General features: G+C 38.6%; 1 protein-coding gene across 13 annotated transcripts in view; it reads left to right on the top strand.

Annotated features, from left to right (window-relative positions):
• The window catches only part of THRB (thyroid hormone receptor beta), a 459,872-nt gene that overhangs the window by 32,221 nt on the left and 404,114 nt on the right, over positions 1-23,537 (top strand). The window contains exon 1 of one of the 13 annotated variants that reach the window (XM_013981410.2): positions 9,336-9,965. The exons of 11 other annotated variants lie outside the window; for them this stretch is intronic. In XM_013981410.2, the coding sequence (XP_013836864.1) occupies positions 9,893-9,965 (73 nt within the window). In that variant the 5' untranslated portion in view covers positions 9,336-9,892. Of the gene's footprint in view, positions 1-9,335; positions 9,966-23,537 lie in introns of those variants that run through there. One more of the 13 variants, XM_021071435.1, reaches the window with a different exon arrangement.

Here is a 23,537-nt window from a genome sequence, read left to right as displayed (position 1 = left end):
TCCTTGCTTAAATCAGAGTAAGTTAAAGGAACAAAGGCAAATTACTTAAATATGAGTCTGTACAATATGCAAAGTAGATTAAAAAAAAGGAGTCTGGTGCAAAAACAGTTGCGTCACAGTGGTTTGAACATTTTCTGTGCCACTACTCCCATCGTTAATGCATATAATTGAGAGTAAAAGTTGTTGTTCAGTGCAATTTTTCTGATCATGTCTGAACTCTGTGATGCCTCTGCTGATGTTAGCTTTATAATTTAAATCAGTGTATTCGTTTTCTTAGTGTGATATAAAACAAGAAGAGCAATAGAAACTTCTGCTTAATTTTAGGTAAAATTATCCACAGATGGATAAGCCTGTTGTTTTAATGTCTCTCTTTTGCTGTTCAAACAGCAGAATATATCACATGATACATTCTAAAATAAAGAAATGTGCTCAATGAAATCTCCTTAAAGTCCATAGAATCATCTTCATTTTAGGGGAAGTGGGAGCAAAGCTGTGGCGATGGTGGGTACGATGCTAGGCACTCTCTGAGGTATGTGGTTTGAAATGATTTCCTAGAAAGAAATGGCTACAATTTAACTCTCCTAGTCTATTGACTGAAATGTATTTTGAAGATAATATGGGGTTACCAAGCCCCCCAGAGTACACAGAAATACGTTCTCAATGAATATTTACATAATAAGTACTTCCATGAAAACTAAGTACATTAATTTCTTTTCTTTCTTTTTTTTTTTAATGGCTGTGCCTGAGGCATGGGGAAGTTCCCAGACCAGAAATTGAACCTCTATCACAGCAGTGATCTGAGCTACGGCCATAACAACACTGGGTCCTTAGCCACTAGGCCATCAGGGAACTCCCTTTTCTTTTTAGATTATGTGCAATCCAGAACATACCTGAAGGTTGAAAGCCATAGGCCAGGGCATCTCAGGCTCTATTTAAACTGCATCTTTCTTGTTCTGTTGCTATTGCTTTGGAGTTTGGTCTTTCTCTTTGAACAATATGAGGCTAATTCTCCCAGGGCTTAAATCTCTCCTCCATCATCAGTTGGGTGCTCACAAAGGAGTATTCATTATTCAGGTTATGGGTATGAGATTTACTGCCTGTCATAACACACAGTTTTGGTGATGACAGAGTTTTAAGATTTCGTAAAATTTGTAAAAACCTGCACGCACAGAATATGGAAGTTCCTGGGCCAAGGATGGAATTTGAGCCTCAGCTGCAACCTGTGCCACAGCTGTGGCAACATCATATCTGTAACCTGCTATACCGGGCCAGGGATCAAACCTGCAGCTCCACAGTGACCTGAGCCACTGCAATCAGATCCTTAACCCACTGTGCTGCAGCAGGAACTCCTTTAGCTAATTTCCTTTATACCTGAGGTTTCAGGGCAAATATTCCTGTGTTGTGATAAAGCTGAAGGACTCTTTGAATATGATATTATTAGTCAGTTTTATGTCAGTATTCTCATTATATTGCAAATTACAAATGTATTTTTGTTGCTATCAACGTATTGTGTCAAAACAATAACAAACGGAGTTTCCGTCGTGGCGCAGTGGTTAACGAATCTGACTAGGAACCAGGAGGTTTAGGGTTCGATCCCTGGCCTTGCTCAGTGGGTTAAGGATCCGGCATTACTGTGAGCTGTGGTGTAGGTTGCAGACACGGCTCGGATCATGCATTGCTGTGGCTCTGGCGTAGGCTGGCAGCTGTAGCTCTGATTCGACCCCTAGCCTGGGAACCTCCATGTGCCTCAGGTGCGACCCTAGAAAAGGCAAAAAGACCAAAAAAAAAAAAAAAAAAAAAAAAAAACCAAACAACAATAAATGTAAATATTTTTCCAGGAAAAAAGAGAGATTTACTGCCTGTGAGAGAAGGAGGAGGATACTTGACTCAGTCAATTTTACCATTTATTAAAGGTCAGATGGAGGAAATATAAAGTAATAGCTAAATTATGAGCAGCCAAAGCAGGAATGAGAACCCTCCACAGTGGCTAAAAGGGTTGGAAATGTTTAACTCACTGAGGCAATGAGATTTCAGTTGGGGAGAAAGAAGTTCCTCTTTTTAATGCTCAAAGCCATTAAACATAAACGACAGGCCATAATTTCAGTCTTCTCTCAAAGTCACAAGATCTTGAGCCTGTGAAGCCTGCTGACCAAAGCTCACAAGCCATCAACCAAACTCAGCTGCTTCCTCTTCCAGGTACAAAACATAAAATAAAATAAAATAACCCTGAAATAATTTGTCTGGCAGGTATTATCAGCCCAGAATGACCAGTGTCATTTCGCCTCAGAGTGTTTTCTTTTACGTTGCTGCATTTCTTTAGAGCCTCGATGTTCAGATGTGGTCCCTGGGCCAGCCCCACGGACAGCCCTGATGCTTGTCGGAAATGCAGAGTCTCAGGTCCCAAGCTAGACGTGTTGGACCAGTATCTGCCTTGACAAGATGCCCCAGTCTCAGCCAAGCTCTGCCGTAAAATAATGAAGCAGTGACTGAATGGCTGCTGCCATCCTGACTCTGAAGAGTTCACTTAGCTTCCACATGGGCCCAGCTTTTCTCCGTAGAAGATGTCCTTACCAGGAAACTTGACCTTCTGGCTTAGAGATGTGTGAGCCCAGAAAGCTCCTCTCCACCCAGACTTCCTGTCCCTCCCCACCCCCGCTTTCATCCAAATAGAGTGTCGTCCAATAAAGCCTAAGCACACAGTTAACTGAGATTTGCCAGCTTGTGACACCAAAACACTGAATCTCACAATTTGTATTAGTTTCATCCTCTTTCTCCCCAAAACTATTTCTAGAATGACAAGCAAATCAGAAATGAGATGGATTCACAATTTGCCACCTTTGCGCCTTTATTCCCCTAGTATTGGATGTTCACTAATGGCCAAATGAATAAAAGCTCTGAAAGAGGAGTTCCCATCGTGGCTCAGCGGGTTAAGGACCCAACGTTGTCTCTGTGAGAATACAGGGTTGATCCCTGACCTCATTCAGTGGGTTAAGGATCCTACGTTGCTGCGGCTGTGGCATAGGCCTGCTGCTGCAGCTCTGATTCAACCCCTAGCCCGGGAACTTCCTTATGAGGCAGGTGCAGCTGTTGCAAAAATCAAACAAACCAACAAAACTCTACTCTGAAAGAGAGTGACTAGTAAACCTAGATAGACTACAAAATGGTTACTGAGTGAGAGAAAGACAGTTAAACACATTTATGACTCTCATGTACAAAACTATATCTCATAGTTCCACAAAGTGTAGAGGAACCCAGCTCTCTTGGAAGACAGGTTCTATCCAGTGCCAACCAAAGCCGATTCTGATAAGCAATGCCTTCTGATAAGCAATGCCTTCTGATAAGCTTCAAAAATTCTTTTAACGTATTTTTCAGTGACTTGCTCTGAGTCTACAAGATCCCTATCCTTGCTTTCTCAATGACTTGTGTGAGAAGATAATACTTTGCAGAGAAATTCAGTGAAGCGACCGATAAAGTGCTTTAAAAATACATTTCAGAGAGTGGAGTGAGGATAGTGATGTCAAAACAGTATCCACTCATTCTCCAGCCTCCCGAAGCCAGCCCTGGGCCCAGCACAGCCATTCTCCTTCAGACAGAGTGGAATAGTGAGGGTCAACCCAATGTGTTTCATTGACTCTTAGAATTCAGTTCTCTTCTCCACCTGTTAATAAAATATCCTCTTGGAGGGAAGCCAGAATTCTCTCAGGCAGTTTAGACTTTCTGAAATAGAGGGCAGTTGGAAAGAGGAGGTAGTACAGGAATATAGAAGTAAAAAATTAACTTTAGGGGTCAAAATTCTTATCTAAACAGATTGACTGGTTTGATTATTTTTTCAAGTATTGTGTTCATACCAGTGTTTAAATGGAATCATAAGTAATGATTTAACTGAAGTCATGCTGCATGAACTCGGCAATTCAAGAAAAAAAAATCATTTTTTGTTTAAAAATTTTTTTAATTTACATTTTTAATTTTTTATTATAGTTGGTTTATGTGTCAGTCTCTGCTGTACAGCCAAGTGACCTCTCTTGGGTATATACAAGTGACAATCTTGTATGTATATACACGTACATATATATACACACACATTCTTATTCTCACACTATCCTCCTCCATCATATTCCGTCATAAGTGACTAGATGTAGTTCCCTGTGCTCTACAGCAGGATCTCATTGCTTATCCACTCCAAATGCAGTAGTTTGCATCTGTTTATTTCATTGAGGTGGAGTTGATTTATATACACACAAACATGTTCTTTTTCACCTTCTTTTCCATTATGGTTTATCACAGGCTATTGAATGAAGTTCCCTGTACTCTACAGTAGGAACTTACTGTTTATCCATCCTATCTGTTTACCCATCTGCTAATCCCAAACTCCCAATCCTTCCCTTCCCCACTTGGTAACCACAGGTCTGTTTTGAATTCACATTTCTCAGGGACAAAAGAACAGGTGGTGTGAACTGAAGCCCCCAATTGGGTGGGATCCTTCAGGGTCTCAAAATAAATTGTTTGATAAAGAGGAGAAGGTAGAAACAGAAGGGTTTGGGTGGGTGGATTGAAGAGAAGATTCAAAGTCAAATTGAGCATCTTGTTTGCCTTCCATCTCTACTTAGGACCTGAGAAGAAGGTGACCAGTCCAGGTGCCCAACATTGAGGAAGGCCTAACTCTTGATGTCAGAGACCCAAGTCTAAACTTCCTAGTTTCTACTATCTTTAAAAAGCATATGTTGTTATTTCCACAGTGTCCAACACACAGCCAAACCGTTCAATGCTTATGGAAGAAAATAACTCAAGGGGCAGTGAATACTATGTGACACTCATCCTTATGCTTCTATACTTTGAGTGGAACTCCCTTTCCATGCAGGAGACTTTCTTGTGTAGAACTTCTGGCTGGAACCACTTTGGAAAATGCCATGCCTGCCATAACCATTCTGCCTGATAGAAACAAAGCTTTGGTCTGGAAAGCTCTGATTCTCTTTCTCATTTACCTTTCTGATCTTGGGAAAGACATTTATTTTCCCTGGATCTTAGTTTCCTTACTCTAAAATCATCGTCTCTTCATCTTGTCTTGCTCTAGCATTCTATAAACCTGGCCTTGTGATTTCAAGTCTGTCTCTAAACAGGGATAATGATATGAGTGTAGGAATTGTGAGAATCGAGGGAGACCATAAATTCTTTATGAGAAAGTTTCACTTAAAACTCATCTTCTGAGCTCGAAAGTAAATTATACTCTTTAGTTAAGTAACACCTACCCTTGGAAATGCCAAACATAGGTCCAGCTTTAAAGTGTTGTAAAAACTGTAGTCTGTCATTTTTATAACAGCTTTATTGAAATATAATTCACATTCCAATGCCATTTACTCATTTACAGTGAATTAAAGTCCTTCTTAGAATTGTGCAGCCATCACCATCTAATTTTAGATCATTAGTATCACCTCCAAAGAAACCTGGTTACCACTGGTGCCTCGTTCTCCCCCCAGTGTTAGGCAACCACTGACCTTCTTTCTGTCTCTATGAATGTGCTTGTTGTGGACATTGCGTATAGTTGGACTCATACAGTACGTGGCCTTTTGTGGGGCTTTTTTTTTACTTAACATTTTCAAGGTTTATTCACGTTGTAGCTTGTATCAGTACTTCATTTCTTTTCAATGCTGAATAATATTCCATTACATGGATATACCATAGTTTATTTTCCATTCATCAGTTGATGAACGTTTGGGCTGTGTTACCTGTGGCTGTGATGCATAAGGCTGTTATGAACACTTGCGTGCGAACTTTTGTGTAGATGTACATTGTCATTTCTCTTAGGTGTAAAATTGCTTTGTCATATGGTAACTTTATATTTAACCTTTTGAGGAACTGCCATGCTGTCTACCAAAGGGCTACACCATTTCCATTCCCACTGACAGTGTACAAGGATGTCCTCTCCAACCATTAATATTTTCCTCTTTTGGATTATAACTGTCCCAGTGGATATGAAATGATAGCTTATGGTTTTGATTTGCATTTCCCTTCCCAATAATATTGAGCATCTTTTCATGTGTTTATTGGCTACTTTTATATCTATTTTGGAGAAATGTCTTCATATTCTTTGTGTATTTTTTTAACTGTGTCGTCTTTGTAGTATTATGTCCTTTATATATTCTAGATACAAGTCACTTATCAGATACGTGATTTGCAAAGTTTTTCTCCCACTTTATATTCCGTTTTTGGATGTATTCATTTTCTATTTTTTAGAAGTATCAAAATCCTAAAGAACAGGTACCTTGATTTCAAGCCAAATGATTACCTATTCTACAGAGACATGAAGAATCTGTCTTTATTCCTAAAACATCTATGACATAGCAGTACCAGAGGAAAATCATGCACAAGAGATGGTTCTGCTGTTTCCTGCTAAGAGATGTGGCCCCAAGGGGAACATCAATCTCTAAGTAAGTTATGAGGAGAAATAAGTAGGAAAAAGATACATGATTGAAATCTCCTATAGCTTATCATTAATAGATACTCATGGAACCCCACCATGTACTGGGGTTAAATAAGAACCGTTGCAGTTTGAGTTTCATCTTATTGGAATTGTTAGTCATGATGACAATGCAAAAACTTAAAAAAACCTAGATATACTGTAAGACTTTTAAAAAAATAATTCTTTAGAGATTTCCTTTTATTGTTTCCTTCTATGTCTTTTCCAAATATTAATATTTGGCTTAATAATTTTTGTTCACATGTTGGAGATAAAAATATATAATACATATGTAAATATATTTTCTTTTTAAGGATCTCTCTCACTAAAATCAGTGATGTTAATTATTTAAGTGCTTGCTTCAGTTAACCTGCAGAAGTCTTTACAAGAGCTTTCCCAGGATTAATTTTTTCACTGAGCAAGTAATTGCACTGTCTATATTCCAGGCTCTGGGATAGGGGTAGGGAGTAAGGTGATGGATAAAACAGACTTTGATTGCACCTTCTGGAGCTTACAGGCAACATGACAAGTAAAAATGTAAATAAACGTAGAGTTACACATTTTAAAAGTTGTTATGGGAGTTTCTGTCTTGGCTCAGTAGTTAACAAACCCAGCTAGCATCCATGAGGATTTGGGTTTGATCCCTGGCCTCGCTCAGTGGGTTAAGGATCTCGTGTTGCCATGAGTTATGGTGTGGGTCGCAGGAGTGGCTCATATCTGGTGTTGCTGTGGCTCTGGCATAGGACAGCAGCTACAGCTCTGATTTAATTCTGAGCCTGGGAACCTCTATATGCCATGGGTATGGCCTAAAAAACCCCAAAATAAACAAATAAATAAATAAAAGTTCTTATGAAGGAAAAGAAGAAGGTGCTAAGAGAGAATAAGGGGAGATGTATTTTATGCTAACGGGATCAGGGAAATCCCCTGGGACATGTGGCGGATGAGATAGAGCCAGCCAGGGAAGGAGGAAAGCATTGCTGGCAAAAAGTCATGAGGCAGAGGAAAGAATTTGCTAGGTCCAAGGCAGCACGAGAAGGCTAGTGGAATAGAAAGGAAGTGACGAAATCTAGGGAGAGGGCAGGAGCCAGTCCACATGAGAGGTAGCAGTTTACACTGAGGAGTTTTCATTTCATTCAGAAAGTAGTTGAATGGTTTTAAGGGTTTCAGCAGAGGAAATGACATGATCTGACACAAACTTTGCAAAGATCATGTCAGCTGCTTCTTGAGCATTGATGTGTGGAAATGAGGGAGAAGTCAAGCAAGTTGACCATTTAGGAGGTGTTTGCAGTTGCCCGAGTGGGTAATGCTGGTGGCTTGGACTAAGATGGGGCAGTGGAAAGCCAGCAAGGTGAATATGGAATTGAGGTTATTTTGGAGATGGGTGTAATGGTTAAGAGTATGTGGTGTGTGTATGGATGGCCAGTAGGTCACTTTGCTGTACAGCAGAAATTGGTTCAACACTGTGAATCAACTCTGCTTTAATTTTTAAAAGTTTTCTAAAAAGAGGGAAAAACATGATTGTGTGTTTTAAAGCCAGGTAAACTAGGTTGGAATACTACTTGCCCCTTACTAGCTCTGTGACCATGGGTAAATTGGCTTCTCTGTAATAAGAATCATCTCATAAAACTGTTATGAAAGTTGAGTGAGTTCATAATGATCTCCGTGCATCATAAGGGTACCTGGCACATAGTAAATGCTTCAGTTAAGTGTCGGTGGTGGTATTGTTTTACTATTTAAGTGGACAGGTGTTAATCATAGTTTAGAAGGGAAGTGGGGGGAGGTGTCAAAAATAACTGCCAGGTTTCTGGTCTGAGTATTAGGTAGGTGATGATGACAGGTCTTGAGATGGAGGAAATCAGAGAAAAGCAGGATTGGAGGGGAAGGAAGATTAGGAATCTTCTCTTGGACATGTTAGTTTGAGCGATGTATTTGTAAAATGATCGGCAGTTGGAAATAATTTCATCTTGTCCTGGACTGGCCAATCCAAGACTGGGATTAAATCAGTGTTCTGACCCTGACTTTCCTTGGAAAGGTGGCTATAGCAAAAAGAGGGGAAATTGTCATCAAATAGACCATCTTTTGATCTTTACTCCCACAATTACTGCATGGGTGACCGTGAACATTTATAAGTGTTGGCCATGGATTCAATGCGATGGGAGAGGAAAAATCGTGGACAACTCCCAGGTTTCTGTCCAAGTGCCAATAGCTTTCCTCTGAGATGAATGCATGTGGAAAGAATGTTTCTCAAAGCCTCACCTTCCTCAGCTGGAGATTACTATAGCTTCCTCAGAGGTGAGAACCAAAGGAATGTACATTGGATGTATCTGGCACATATACGTGGAGATGCTCAGTGACGTTTTACTTGTATGCTTTGGGCTTCTTTGTATGTTTTGGTTTTTCCTTTCTGACCTCAGCTACAGGCATCTTAACCACCCTGTCTGTATCTGCTTCCATTTATTTGGAGATTAAGATGTAGGATGGGAGTCATCTGGTGACAGAGCAGGGTGAGGAATAGAGTGAGGTGAGTGCCATACTTGCTTTGGGCACCAAAAATTCTAAATAATGAAGATAAATATTACTTTAAATTAATATTTTGAAAAACCCAAAGGAATGGAAAAATTCATTAAAATTATATATATATATATATATATATATATATACACACATATATATATATTTTTTTTTTTTGGTCTTTTTGCCTTTTCTTGAACCGCTCCCACGGCATATGGAGGTTCCAGGCTAGGGGTCAAATCGGAGCTGCAGCCACCGGCCCACACCAGAGCCACAGCAACGCGGGATCCGAGCCGCGTCTGTAACCTACACCACTGCTCACGGCAACGCCAGATCTTTAACCCACTGAGCAAGGCCAGGGATCGAACCCGCAACCTCATGGTTCCTAGTCGAATTCGTTAACCACTGTGCCACAACAGAACTCCCTGAAAAAAATATTTTTAATAAAGCCCGGGGAAGTATTCCTGACTTCTCCTTTCCCCCAGCTTTTGCACTCAGTCTGGCACTATGACCAGGTGAAAGCAAAGAAAAAAATAATTTCCATTCCCGGGCCCCCATGCCTCTTTCTCGTTTCTTCCAACATTGGTAGCTAAGAGCCAGTCAGCGGACTTGTGTTCTCATGATCCCTCTGGATGCTAGAGAGTGTTCTAAGCCCTGATAGTGGGCCTGGGGCCTCTCCTGGCCTGGCCCCTGACCTTCCTCTATCGCTGCAGGGTAGGAGTTGGAGCCAGGCTCCTGGGTCCGCCCCCACCTCGGTAAACGCAGACCCTCGTGACCCTGAAACTGTTGAGCAAACACGAAGTGAAATAGCCCCATGCTCTATTAGAGGCTGGAGTTTAAAGGTCAGCGCTGTGCTTATCGGCTGAGCCTGATTCACTCCCTAAATGACTCTGGGGGAGTTTCAGGCTGGCAGTATGGACTGAGAAGATGAGCCTTTCTGTGCAGACTGGGGAGCTGTTTGCTTTGCCTGGAGCTGTCTTTGCCAACAGGAACACTGCAGGTCAGCAGCAGGTGGGAGATAAACATAGGTCCCCTTTGAGGAGCGATTCCTTCTGACTTTGACTTAGAGAAAGCTCAAGGTACATGTGGTCCATTGGTCGCTTGTGGCTTTCAGCTCTTTCCCGCGAAAATCAGAAAATCTCCACCAGAAACAATTTCATGATGGAAACAGTGTCAACAGGCAGATAATGAGTAATTGAAAGACAGATGTGTCAAAGCTCCTATCATACAGAAACCACTGGTGGAATTTGGAGATTTCAGGTCATTTTTGCTCCTTAGCAAAAGCTGGAAATGGGGGAGGGCAAATTTTCAGAAGTTATCTTAAGTATTTTTATTTCCATTTAAAGAAAACAATTCTCCTAATTTTTAAAGCATTTTATTGCAAAGGGAACATACCATCGTAGTGGGCCTGTATATATGAATGATTTGGGATTTAGGGTGAGACGGTAACGAGCTAAGGGAAAGAGTCACGAGGATTACTCAGAGCTGCTGCTGGACGTGTCTGCATGTCCGTGGCACTTTAAGATTGCAACATTTTGTTTGGTGACCTTCATACCACCCGACTGCATGCACCTTAATCTCTCTCTCAAAAAAAGCTGAGCCTGCTATAGATTTGGTGGGTTGCTTTTTTTTTTTTTTTTTTAAACTCAGTTTTCATTTACCTCCTGCTTTATGACTCCTGGTTTAATTTGTACAAAAGGATGAAGTTCATTATTACATAACTCAGAAACCCATCTTGGAGGTTTTAGGAAAAATAAGTGCCAGGGTTTTTATGGATGGAGCCTGAAAAAACCTCGTAGATAATTCAGGGGGGCACACTTTTTAAGAGAAGTAAAGAATGCTTCCAAACAATTGTAGAATAGCTACACAAGTGCACAAAGGGGAGGAAAATGCCAGTTTGAGGGTAATAAAGTATCCTGCAGAACTTTATTTAAGTTGGAACTTATAACTAAAAGTTAACAAGCAGAGTAAATGACAGGACTTTGAAGCTTTCATGAGGGATGCCAATTTGTCAATGTGGCGCCTGTCTGTGTAGCTCAGGCTGGCTGTCAGATTCTCTGCCCTATGTAGGAATTGCTTTGTGAGTATTCAGTCTTTATTTTTCAAGAATTAATGAAGTGAACTTTCAGACTATTGAGTAAATATTGCACGGTCCCTGAGCTACGGTTGTACAGTAGACCCATGGAAATTTTATTGCTTAAAGAGTTAAATGAGACTCAGTTGTCTAAGAATATTAAACAATTAAGTTGTGATACTTTGATCAAAAGGGTATAACTTCCTCCCTCCTTGTTTCCTTACTAGCTAACTAATTCTTCTTCCTTCTTCTCTCTCTTTCCTCCTCCTTCCTTCATCTCTTTGCTCAATTATTCTTATCATGTCCATTTGAGAGTAGCTTATTTCTGTCTCTAAAATTATTCGTTTTAAGGCAAAGCAAAGAACCTGAAAGCCAAGTTAGTGTCTTTTTTTAACCTCCTACTATTCTAAACGTAATCTTCTCTCCCTCCACCCCATTATTCGTGGTTACTAAAACTAGCTTTATTCAGACAGCCTCGCCAGTGTATTGCCTCCTTTGTGTTAGATATTCTCATATATATAGTATTTAGCTAAATGATAAGGCTGATGGTCTTGAAACTGGCTACCTTATTTTGAAAAATCTTCACTTACCTCTCTAAACCCAATGCAGATAGTCGCAGACTTTGTAGACAAGACATTATGCAGAAAACCATTAACTTGATGTTCCGTTTTCAGGAGAGACAGTCACAAATTCCACTGCAAAGTAGAGCTATTGGACTAAACACTGGTCTATTAATAACCAGGGAGAACAGTTTAGCTACTTTCCCTGCTGAGCTAAAATATAGTGCTGCCGTCTTTTCTCCCGTGGTATTCTCCAGTGTGGGTTACTTGGTCCTGGGAATTTCCTGTCCAAAAAGTCATTTTGGTCAATCAGGCATTGCACAGTCCCGGGACCGGTTAATGTGGCAGTGGTGTGGCCTGCTGAGTTTTAATGTGAGAGTGGCCTGCCGGGGTTTCAGAAATGAATCATCCATCTTTGAGCCCATGAAAACAGTCAGGAGCAGTTTCAAAGTCAGGAAGATTCAAGGTAACTGGTATACCGTGTTCAGCAGGCTTCTACTGAAGCCTGTCTGCAGGTAGCTTGCATTCAAGGCAGGAAACCCTCATTTCTAAACAACTTTTGGTTTCCCTTTGTCCTTCCTTTGCTTCTCATTGACTGGCTTTGTCCACCTCGAATCCGAGGGCTGCCTTCCCATCACTGCCTCTCTCAGATTCAGAATTGGGCCTGTGCTTTCAGACTCATGTCATTTCTGCTCTCACTTCCCCCTGCCTTACCTTTGTCCTTGACCTTATTTTGGCTGGTTGGTTTGCCATTCTCCACATTTGTCCCTCCCTGGCCTTTGTGTGGGCTCCTCTGTCATTTATTTTTAACCGGTGGCACACAGCCCTTCCCTGTCATCCGCCAGCCTGCATTCTCCCCCACTAGTGTCAGCTCAAGTCTTGTCTTCTCTGTAAGGACCTTCCTGTATTTGAATCTAGAATCTCTACCCAGGACTTGCTAACTCTTGACCATCTTCATACATGTGTGGTCAAACAACCTCAATTTTCTGTGAACATTCAAAGACTAAGATATATATTTCTTATATGTTTTGTGATCTCATGACAGGGGTGTGTCTTGGTTCAAGAAATGAACTTCCAGGTTGTGGCTCTGGCAAGATGGGAGGCAAACAAGTTTGTTTTAATAAAGATCCATCTCTCAGGCTGCTTCTTTTTTTAAAAAATTTTTAATGATTTTTTATTGTTTCCGTTATAGTTGATTTACACTGTTCTGTTCATTTCTACTGTATAGCAAAATGACCTAAATATATATATGTGTGTATACACACACACACACACACACACACACACACACACACACACACACACACACATATATATTCTTTTTCTCACATTATTCTCCATCGGGTTCCATCACAAGTGACTGGATATAGTTCCCTGTGCTGTACAGCAGGATCTCATTACTTATCCACTCCAAATGCAGGAGTTTGCATCTACTGACCCCAGGCTTAGGCTGCTTCTTTATCTAATGGAGCAAGCTAGGGGAAGGCCTGCTTATCTTGGTGTTTTAGCTTTCCTAATTGGTAACAATTGTCTCTGGAAAATTGTTGTATGTGGTTATCCAAGCTGATCATTAATATTATTAACACTGTAAATTTCATTGTTTAATCACTTCTGACAGTATTTATTGCCTTTCTCAGAGTTAATCAGTAACAGTTTTTCTAAGGGTAGCTTTTTCCCCCATCTTAACCATTTTTAAGTATACAGTTCAGTGGGGTGTTAAGGTCATTTCCATTGTGTAACCCTCACCACCATCTCCAGAATTCTTCAGCTTGCAAAACCAAAGCTCTTATACCCATTAAACAGTAACTCCCTGTTTCCCCTCCTGCCAACTCCTGGCTACCATCATTCTACTTCCCATCTCTATGAAATTAACTACTCCAAGTACCTCATATAAGTGGAATATGGTATTTGCGTTTTGTGACAGGCCTATCTCACTTGGCATAATATCCTCAAGGTTCATCCATGTTGTGGCATATGTCAGAATTTTCTGGAGTTCCCTTGGTGGCTTAGCAGGTTAAGAACCTGACACAGGGTCTATGAGGATGCAGGTTCAATCCCTGGCCCAGGAACTTCTACATGCTGCAGACATGGCAAAAAAACAAAAAACAACAAACAAACAAACAAAAAACAAAATAAAACATCTTGAAAGAAAAAAAAGGAAGAAAGAAAGAAAACTTGCCCAACAGAAATCAAGCCACCTTCTCAAAGAGTAGGGACACTTAAAATGTAAAAGCACTGAGCAAGAAGCATGTTTGCATGCTTATATTCTGCTGTTTGCATGATTATATTAGGCTGGGACTTCATGAGAGCTGGTAGGTTCCATGCTACATTTATGGAAAACATACCTGCCACTTGAAAGAAGGAAAGAAAGGAGGACTAGCAGAGATAAATAATGGAGCCCCTGTGGGCAGCTGGGCAGTGCTCAGCTCCCTAGCTCCCTCGGCCCTTCCTCAGAGTCTAAAGAAGGATATCCGCAGCTGAAACCAACACAGCATTGTAAATCAACTGTACTCCAATAAAATTAAAAAACAAAACAAAACAAAACAAAAACCTGTTGATTCTTTGGGTGAGACTGCACGGGACCAGCACTGTTATAAAATTTACTACCATGCTTTTGTGGGTGGTATGTCCTCAGACTCTGAGGATGCCTCAGTACTCTTCCATTAAAGCTCCTTTCCTGATTAGCTTTTGAAAATTGGGGTTCTGTTTCTTTTCATGGAAAGAGACTTGACCAGTCCATCTTGCCTTTGACCTAGTTCTGTCCCAGTTTGGGCTGTCTGATGATTCACTAGCTTTTTACTCCTCAAGCTGGTGCTGCTACTCCCCAGTGAAACTCACCCAACAGCCAGGCAGGTGCAGTGTCCCTGTGGCTCTGTGCCTGGGATCTAGTAGGTACTTAAGAACTGCTTACTGAAGGAAGCATTCTTTTTAACATTTTTTTTTATAGAAATACAGTTGACATGGATAATTAAAGGATATCAGTGAGTTTTTAAAAATTTTCAATGAGAAATTAAGCTGCAGAAGGCTATGTCACATGTACAGTTTGTATACAGTTTAAATATAAAATTAAATACTAAAATATGGAAGTTTCAAATGCCAAAATCTGGACCATAATTACTTTGTGTTGAAGAAGAGTCAGGAAATGTTAATGTCAAGGGTTACCAATTGCATTTTCATGTCTTAAAAAAAATGTTTTTTAATTTTATTGTATAGTTGATTCGCAATGTTGTATTAGTTTCAGGTGTAGAGCAAAGTGATTCAGATGTACATTGTATATATATATTTTCAGATTATGTTCCATTTTAAGGTATTATTGATATTAAATATAGTTCCCTGTGCTATATACTAGGTCCTTGTTTATTTTATATACAGCAGTGTGTACCTGCTAATCCCAAATTCCTAATTTATCTCCCTCTTTCTCCTTTGATAACCATAAATTTCTTTCCTATGTTTGTGAGTCTATTTCTGTTTGGGAAATAAGTTCATTTGTATCATGTTTTAGATTCATATAAGTGATACCATATGATATTTGTCTTTGAATGAAGTAGTCTGAATGACAAATGCACCCTTTCCTTGAAACCTGCGGCAATCTTGTTGGGCACCAAGAGGCAATTCCTTGTCTCTTTGTAGTTCGAATCCTGTTGCACCATTAGGTGACCGCTTAATATGAATCCTTCTTCCCACATATCCTGTGTGTAGAGCACTGACCACTGGCACATTCTAAGCAAAGAAGTGATCTGATTCTTGGCTTTCCTTGGTGATTCATCATCCATTCCCCACCCATCTCTTCCTGTCCAGAACTTGATCCTTAGATGTTGTGCTGTCTAGGACTTCAGATTTACATTAGGGGTGACCACCACTGTTTACTCTAAGAAGGTCCTGGCATCACTGATATACACAGGGTAAGTAAATCAGAAGAAGGGAAGATAGCCAGCCCTGTGTCCCAATAGTAATATGACTAAAAACTCACAGCTGGTAGTTGAACTTAGAATTAATATATTAACAGGACAAGGCAAAACAAAACATATTCCCTCTAGTATCAAACCCTCCCCATTACTGCAAAGAAAGGCGTGGTATGAGAAAGCTCTGCTTAGCTTTACTGGCATTTCATTTAGACTTGTCTGTGTTGTTGAGATCATTTTAAGTTCAGGAGCTAACTTTTTTCTTATGGCTAAACCTAGTTAGGTACTTGTTACAGGGTGGTGGATTGTATAGAATTTCAATAATACATAAAAAGAGTTGATGGGTTTTTCTTCTGGTAGTGTGTTATAATTTATAACATTTATTAAATGCTTCCCATTTTTCCTACTTGAATTAAAAAAATATGTAGTTCTCTGAAATTCCATCGATTTGAGTTGAGTTGAAAATCGGAAAGGGGGGGTGCTAGCCTTGCTAGTTTTATAATTAAATTCTATGTTGCTAAAAAATTTCATCTACTTCTGTTTTAAAATTACTTGATTTCTTATAAAAACAGAGGCGATATTTGCATAATGGTGTTCCCTGTGAGAATGGGAGACTAGAAAGTTGCAAAGAATACTTTGCAAGGAGAAGGACAGTATCAGACATTTGAAGCTAGACTAGAGTGTAGTCTATGTTGAACTGTTTTTCATTCCCTTCTGGAAATAGGGCTGTAATTAATACTCTTAATGATGTTATTACTCAATGCAGTGATAACCCCAAAGATCCATCTGTACCACTGTGATATTTTATAAATCAAAGAAATATCACTCTCGAACTGTAAGATGAGAAGGAAGAGTTCTCTAGTGGCCTAATAGTTAAGGATCCTACATTGTCACAACTGTGGCTCAAGTCACTGCTGTTATGTGAATTAGATCCCTGGCCCAGGAACGTCTATGCTGCTGGCACAGCCCAAAAGTAAAATAAGATCAGAAGGAGCAGGAAACGGTGGAGAGGGGAGAGAGGCCATGGCAGTGAAGGAGGAGACTGGCTATATAGTCTGGGTTGTGTCTGGCTGGATATCAAAAATCTTCCAACTGCTTTCCCAAACTGTCTTTTTCATTTGAGTGTATGCATGTCTCATCAACTGGAATATGCTCTGAGGGAAGGTGCTGCAGAAGATGGGTTTGTGAAGACACACACCTGCCCTCTGGGAATTTAACTTCCTATTGGGTAAGATAAAAACACCACCTACAAGGATAGCTAAAAATACAGTATGTTTCAAGGTCATAGGGACTGATAGCGTTTACCAGTTTGTTTAACTTGTTTAAATTACAGGACATAGTTTAAGTGGTAGATTCATCCCGGTAACCCAAGGCCACATATTAGGTACACAAAGCAATTTGTTGCTGTTAATTATGTTGATGTAAATAGATATTGAAAAGCTTTTGTGGTCAAGTAAGTTTGGAGAATTCTGGATTAATCAAAGCGAGAAAGACTATCCAGTCTTTAATATGCTTAAGTACATCATGAATTTCCAAAAGGTGATGCAGTGTATTTGTCTGACTAGAGAATTCTTTCAAATTGTGGAATAGCTTGGAGGACTTGCATTCACTGTAACACACTCTGGGAAACTCTGGCAAAAATAAGAAATGCTTTAATGGTGATAAGTGTTCAGTGTGATGGCGTAGAGGGAGGCACCGGATTTCATGAATTCCATTGTGTTCATTTGCTATTGCTGTTATAACAAATTACCACCAATTTAGTAGCTTAAAACAACACAGATTTATTATCTTAGAGCACTGGAAATAAATGTTCCAAATAGTTCAGCCAGGTTTTGTTCCTTCTGAGGACTATGGGGGAGCATTTGTTTCCTTGCCTTTTCCAGCTTCTGGAGGCTGCCCGCATTTCTTGGCTCATGGCCCCATATCACTCTGACTTTTGCATCTTTCATCACACCTCCTTCTCTTGATTATCCTGCCTCTTTCCCTAATAAGGAGCGCCATGACTGGATTGAGCCTCTCCATCTCAAGATCCTTACCTTAAGCATGTCTGTAAAATCCCTCTTGCCATGTACTGCAACATATTCAGTGCTTCCAGAGTTAGCACATCTCTGGGACCATTATTCAGCCTCCAACACCCACATTAGATTTCCCAGGACCCTAGGTGGTACCCAATAAAAATTGGCTGAATATCTTTAAGAGACTGAATTCAATGATTTTAGTAAAACTCCTTGAATTATGTTGGTGTAGGAGAAATGACTTCTGGCATCGTCTTTGCAAGAAGGTTTTGCAAGAATTTTTAAGAGTGTAGATTTCTTTGAGAAACGTCTTTCCAATGTGGATAGTGTTGTGAAATGATAATTTGGCAGAGGTAGAGGAAACTTCTGCAGAAACACACATCCTTCTCTCAGTAATCACTCAGCAAGCCGATCTCCTTCCAGACCTGCTTCCTGGATTGGGATTGTATTATCGTGCACTGACTTTGAGTGGGAGGAGGCCAAAGTGCAAGAAGCAAAGAAGGAATTAGCCAGATCCGATGCAGAATGGCTCTAGGATGCCTTTGACAAGGGGAAGTGGCATATGCAACACTTGCTGCACTGTTTGCCGAAGATTATGCAGTAACATCAGAGGGACACCTTACTCCAGTCAAGTGAACATGAGTAAGGTGTAAAACTACATCTAGACCATGGTCTTGACTCTACAATGTAATAATATATATAGAAAAAATTGGAAGAAAATACACCAAAATGTTACAGTGGTTACCTCTGAGTATTAGACTAGGTACTTTTTGTCTTCTACAATACACGTCAGAGTAGAATTTATGTCTGAAAACAAACCAATGATTGACAAGAAAAACAAGAAGCTGGATGTCCCAGACATAACGTTCTACTCATCTGAAGAAGTCTGCCTTTTGTGTCCGGGACATCCAGCTTCTTGTTTTTCTTGTCAATCATTGGAACATTTTCTCATGGCATTAAGTAGTCTTCAAAACACGATTAATTACCAAAAGAGAAGCGTTGGGCGGGGGGGGCCGGGGGGAATAAATCAGGAGGTTGGGATTAACATAGACACACCTACTATTTATAAAATAGATAAGTAACAAGCACCTGTATAGCACAGGGAAATCTGCTCAATACTGTGTAATAATCTATATGGGAAAAGAATTTGAAAAGGAGTGGATCTATGTATGTGTATAACTGATTCACTTTGCTGTACACCTGAAACTAACACAACATCGTAGATCAACTATACTCCAAAAATTAAAAAAAAAATAAAAAGTAAATTATAGATGGCTAGTTAATGAAAAAACTGTGATTAACTGATGACTTACAATACTGCACTTAGGGGTATATAACTGGAGTTGAATGTTCATGCTTTGCTTTCATCTTTTGCCATCCTAATCACTTCTACATGACAGTAGATGCAATCAGAGGGCATAAGCATTTTTATACTTCTCAAACATAATCAAAGGTAATAATTTACCTCCACCTGGCAATGTATGAGAGTGTCTTCAGCCCCTCACGTTCAATAGCAATAAGCGTTAATCATTTGAAAAAATTTTTGAATGTTCACAGGACATTTACAGTATTTCTTTTGTAACTTGGTCCATGTTCTTCGCCCATTTGTCCTTAAGATGTTAATATTTTGCTTACAAACTTTCTATTAAAGATTCTTTGTGTGCCACATCTCTTGAAATTATTTTCCTAGTTTGGTGTTTGAGTTTTAATTTTGAGTATTGCTCTATCTGATATATGAATTTTTTCATGCTTATTACTGCAGTCAAGTTTGTTATTACTTTCTGATGTATTCCATTATTTCTGTGTTTGGAAATTCTTTGTTGGCCCAATATCTAATAAATGAACACCTACATTTTTCATTACCTTTTATGATTTTATTTTTTAATTTAGTGTGTAATCCATCTGCAATTTAGTTTTACATATTGTCTGAAGTAGAGAGAGAATTTTTAACTATTCAAATAGTTAACTTCAACACCATTTATTGAATAATCCTTTTATTCTTTATTGAGTTCTGATTAAATATCTCTAACTAAATTATATACATTTTTTTGTATCAAGGCTCTTTATTCTATTTTTTTAACCTTATGTTTGTTATTGTATTAGAACCATATTATATTTTGTATAGCACATATCCATTTCTGATAATCTCTAACCCCTTCATTATTCCATATTTTAAATGTACCCTAACAATTATCATCTGAGCATTCATCAAGGTGAATGTTGGAATTAACTTTCAAATTAAAAAATTATGATGTATATGCATGGGATTTTATACATACTATAAATTATTTTGGAAGAATTTTCATCTTTACAGTTTTTAATCATTTCATAATTTCCCTGTTTCTCAGACCTTATTTTATGTGGCAGAAAAATTATTTCTTCACACAAGTTCTGTATATTTTAAGGTTATTCCTAGGTATTATATACTTTTTATTTAATTATTTTTGGGGGTTTTTTTTCTTACTATTTTATTTTTTTCTCCTTCTTATTGTTTTCTAATTGATGGTTACTGTTATATAAAAGCTGTTGATTTTTTTTTTTGACTGAAGTGTATAGTTGATTAACAATGTTTCAGGTGTACATCAAAGTGATTCAGTTATACATATGTATATATGCATACTCTTTTCAGATTCTTTTCTATTATAGGTTATTACAAGATATGAGTATAATCTCCTGTGCTATACAGTAGCTCCTTGTTTTTTACCTATTCTATATATTGTAGTATGTATCTATTAATCCTAAATCACTAATTTATCCCACCCTGTTCTTTCTCTTTTGGTAGCCATAAGTTATTTGCATTTATGAGTCTATTTCTGTTTTGCAAATAAATTCCTTTGTATCATTTTTTAGATTTCACATATGACATTGCCTTCATATGATATTGCTTTTTTTCTGTCAGACCTACTTCACTTACTATGACAGTCTCTAGGTCCATCCATGTTGCTGCAGATATCATTATTTTATTCTTTTTATGGCTGAGTAATATTCCATTGTATATGTGTACCATATCTTCTTTATCCATTCATCTGTCCAGGAACATTTTGGTTTCATGTCTTGGCTATTGTATATAGTGCTGCTATAAATATTGGGGTGCAAGTATCTTTTTGAATTAGAGTTTTCTCCAGATATATGCCCAGGAGTGGGATTGCTGGATCATATGTTAACTCTAGTTTTAGTTTTTTAAGGGCCTTGCATGTTGTTTTCCATAGTGGTTGCACCAGCTTACATTCCCACCAGCAGTGTAGGAAATTTCCCTTTTCTCCACATGTTCTCCAGCATTTATTATTTGAGACTTTTTGATGATGGCCATTCTGATATGTGTGAGGTGCTATCCCATAATACTTTTGATTTGTATTTCTCTAATAATTAGTGATATTGAGCATCTTTTCATGTACCTGTTGACCATCTGTATGTCTTCTTTGAAGAAATGTCCATTTAGATCTTCTGCCCATTTTTTGATTGGGTTGTTTGCTTTTTTGATATTGAGTTGTATAAGCTATTTGTATATTTTGGAAATTAATCACTTGTTGGGGTTACATCATTTGCAGATATTTCCTCGCATTCTGTAGGTTGTCTTTTTGTTTGTTTATGGTTTCCTTTGCTGTGCATAAGAAAAAGAAATAAAAGGAATCCAAATTGAAAGGGAAGAAGTAAAATTTGCAGATGACATTATAGTATACATAGAAAATGCTGAAGACATCACCAGAAAACTACTAGAGCTCATCCATGAATTTGGTAAAAGCTATTGCTTTTTATATTTGGGGTTTGATTCTGTTTAGTAATGATAATCACCTTTTCACCTAATTTTCCTGAGTTTTCTTAATAATGATCATGTTATGTCAAACAGTGATTCTATTACCTTTCTAAAGAGCATACCTCTTATTCTAGAATTATGTCTTATAGCTTTAGCCCAAATTTCTGCACTAATGTTAAATATATTTAATAATACTCTATTCTTATCTTGTTTCTGACTTTAACAGCTAGGATTGGTTTTTCCATCCATGTTAAAGAAATTTCATTGCATTCCTAATATGCTGAGGGTAGTTTTAATCAAAAACGGTTTTGAAATGTTATAAAATGCCTTTTGATTATTTCGGTAAATTATGCTCTATGTGGACAACATAACATGGAAGTCAGATCATAGGATTTATGGCCAGATAGACCTAGGCTCAAATTACCCCTCTTCCTCAAATTTATATCACTGAGTGAGTTATTTGTTTTCTTCCAATTCAGTTTCTTACACACTGTTCTTTGAGAAGACTAATATAAGTATCTTGTAAGGATATTGCAAGTGTCTCAATTGAGAGTTGCTTGCAATTATTGTGTAATTTTTGCCTTCAGTCTATTAAAGTGGTGTACTATAATACAAAATGTCCTAGTAGCTAATCGTCTTTTTATTCTTGGAGTAAAGCCTACTTGGTCATGATGAAATGTTTTCTTAACTAGCTGCTGTATTCAATGTTTGTTTCAGATTATTCCATCAATTTTATAGTAATTTGATATTTAGCTGAATTTTTATGTTGTCCGGTTAGTTTTGACATCAAAAGGATTGGGAATTTTTTGTCTTTTTCTGTGCTTTGGATCTATGGGAATAACATTTTCTTGAGAATTAGAAAGGCGTTCCCTGTGGAATTTTCTATGCCTGGATTATTTCCTGAACCAGATAATGCTTTTATAACTTTTTAGATATTTTAATATTTATTGTTGTTTGTGCTCTCTCATCATTTGGTTTATTCAGTTTGTTTATGCTTGTGTCAATTTTAGTAATTCAAATTATATCTACAGATTGTCTTTTGTTAAAATAATAAGCATGAAGTCAAGCACAGTATTCTCTCATAATTTCTAAAATTTTAATATCTGTGCTTCTATCTTGGTTTATTGCATAATTCTGAGGTTTATTTGACTTATTTAAAGAACTACCTCTTGGATTTATTTATCCTACTGGTTTTTTTTTTTGTGTGTGTGTGTGTGTGTGTGTGCCCCTCACATCTGAATCAGTATCTCATAGGGATTAAACTTTAATTTTTTATGTTTTTGACTCTGCCACCTCCAAAGCACTCACTGGTGGCCAAGAATCCTTTACTGAATGCTCCCAAGGCCTGCCTTCATAGAGAAATTGGTGTTTGTTTTCATTCCACGGTTGGGAACTATTGCAGACCCTTCTGTGTGGGTTCACAGCCAAGCCCCACCGCTAACAAGCTATGTAGTCTCTAATGAATTGCTTCACCTTTTGGTGCCGTAGTTTCCTCATCCAAGTGTGAGGCTACGAAGCCATGAGAACAGTACCTGGTATGTAGTAAGTAGCTTTTAGTTAACTCTTGTCATCATTATATTTAAGAACAAACACTGTGACTGCCCTCAAGGTTACAGTGTTTAGACAGAGCTACAAATGGAAAACTCAGAGACAAATTAAACATGACGTATTTTTATTTGTAATGTTTAGAAGGGTGCCCAGCCTTTAGAAGAAGCAGACACTCTGAATAAAGGTATAGAAGATATTAAAAAAAAAACAGACCAAGAAGTTACAGTTAATCTGTTCAAAATCCGTGTTGATAGAAAAACAGCAGCTCCTCACATGCTAATCCCATCTGTGTGAGTCCTCACTTGTCTGCTGATAGCTGTGTTCCAAAAGTTAGAGAAATACGTGTTTTCTTGAGGGAGCCAGCAATATATAAGAAGAGGCTCAAGTCTTTAATTTTTTTTTTTTAATTTTAGGGATTAGTATTAGACAGGATGCTTCTGCTTAAAGAGGGTTCTCCAATGATGCAAAGTATTTTTGGTTTTCTCTGTCTGGTGTCTTCAGGGCACACCTCACCCTAATGGCAGCAGAGCAAGGCATGGTCTGGCTTTCTCACGTTGTCGTGGAGGCAATGAGGGATACATTAGGTACAGGTGGTTCAAGTGTATATGTGGATAATACTGTGCTTGACATTCATTGCCTGTGTTCATTCAGCGGTACTCTCTTGGAGTGCAGGCTTCCTGGAAGACTTTCCTAACCTCTGCTACTTGCAACACGTTCCT

The sequence above is a fragment of the Sus scrofa genome, chromosome 13 (genome assembly GCF_000003025.6).
Source record: "Sus scrofa isolate TJ Tabasco breed Duroc chromosome 13, Sscrofa11.1, whole genome shotgun sequence".
NCBI lineage: Eukaryota > Metazoa > Chordata > Mammalia > Artiodactyla > Suidae > Sus > Sus scrofa.
The sequence above is the reverse complement of the archived record's forward strand: the minus strand, read 5'-3'. Positions and strand labels throughout refer to the sequence as shown.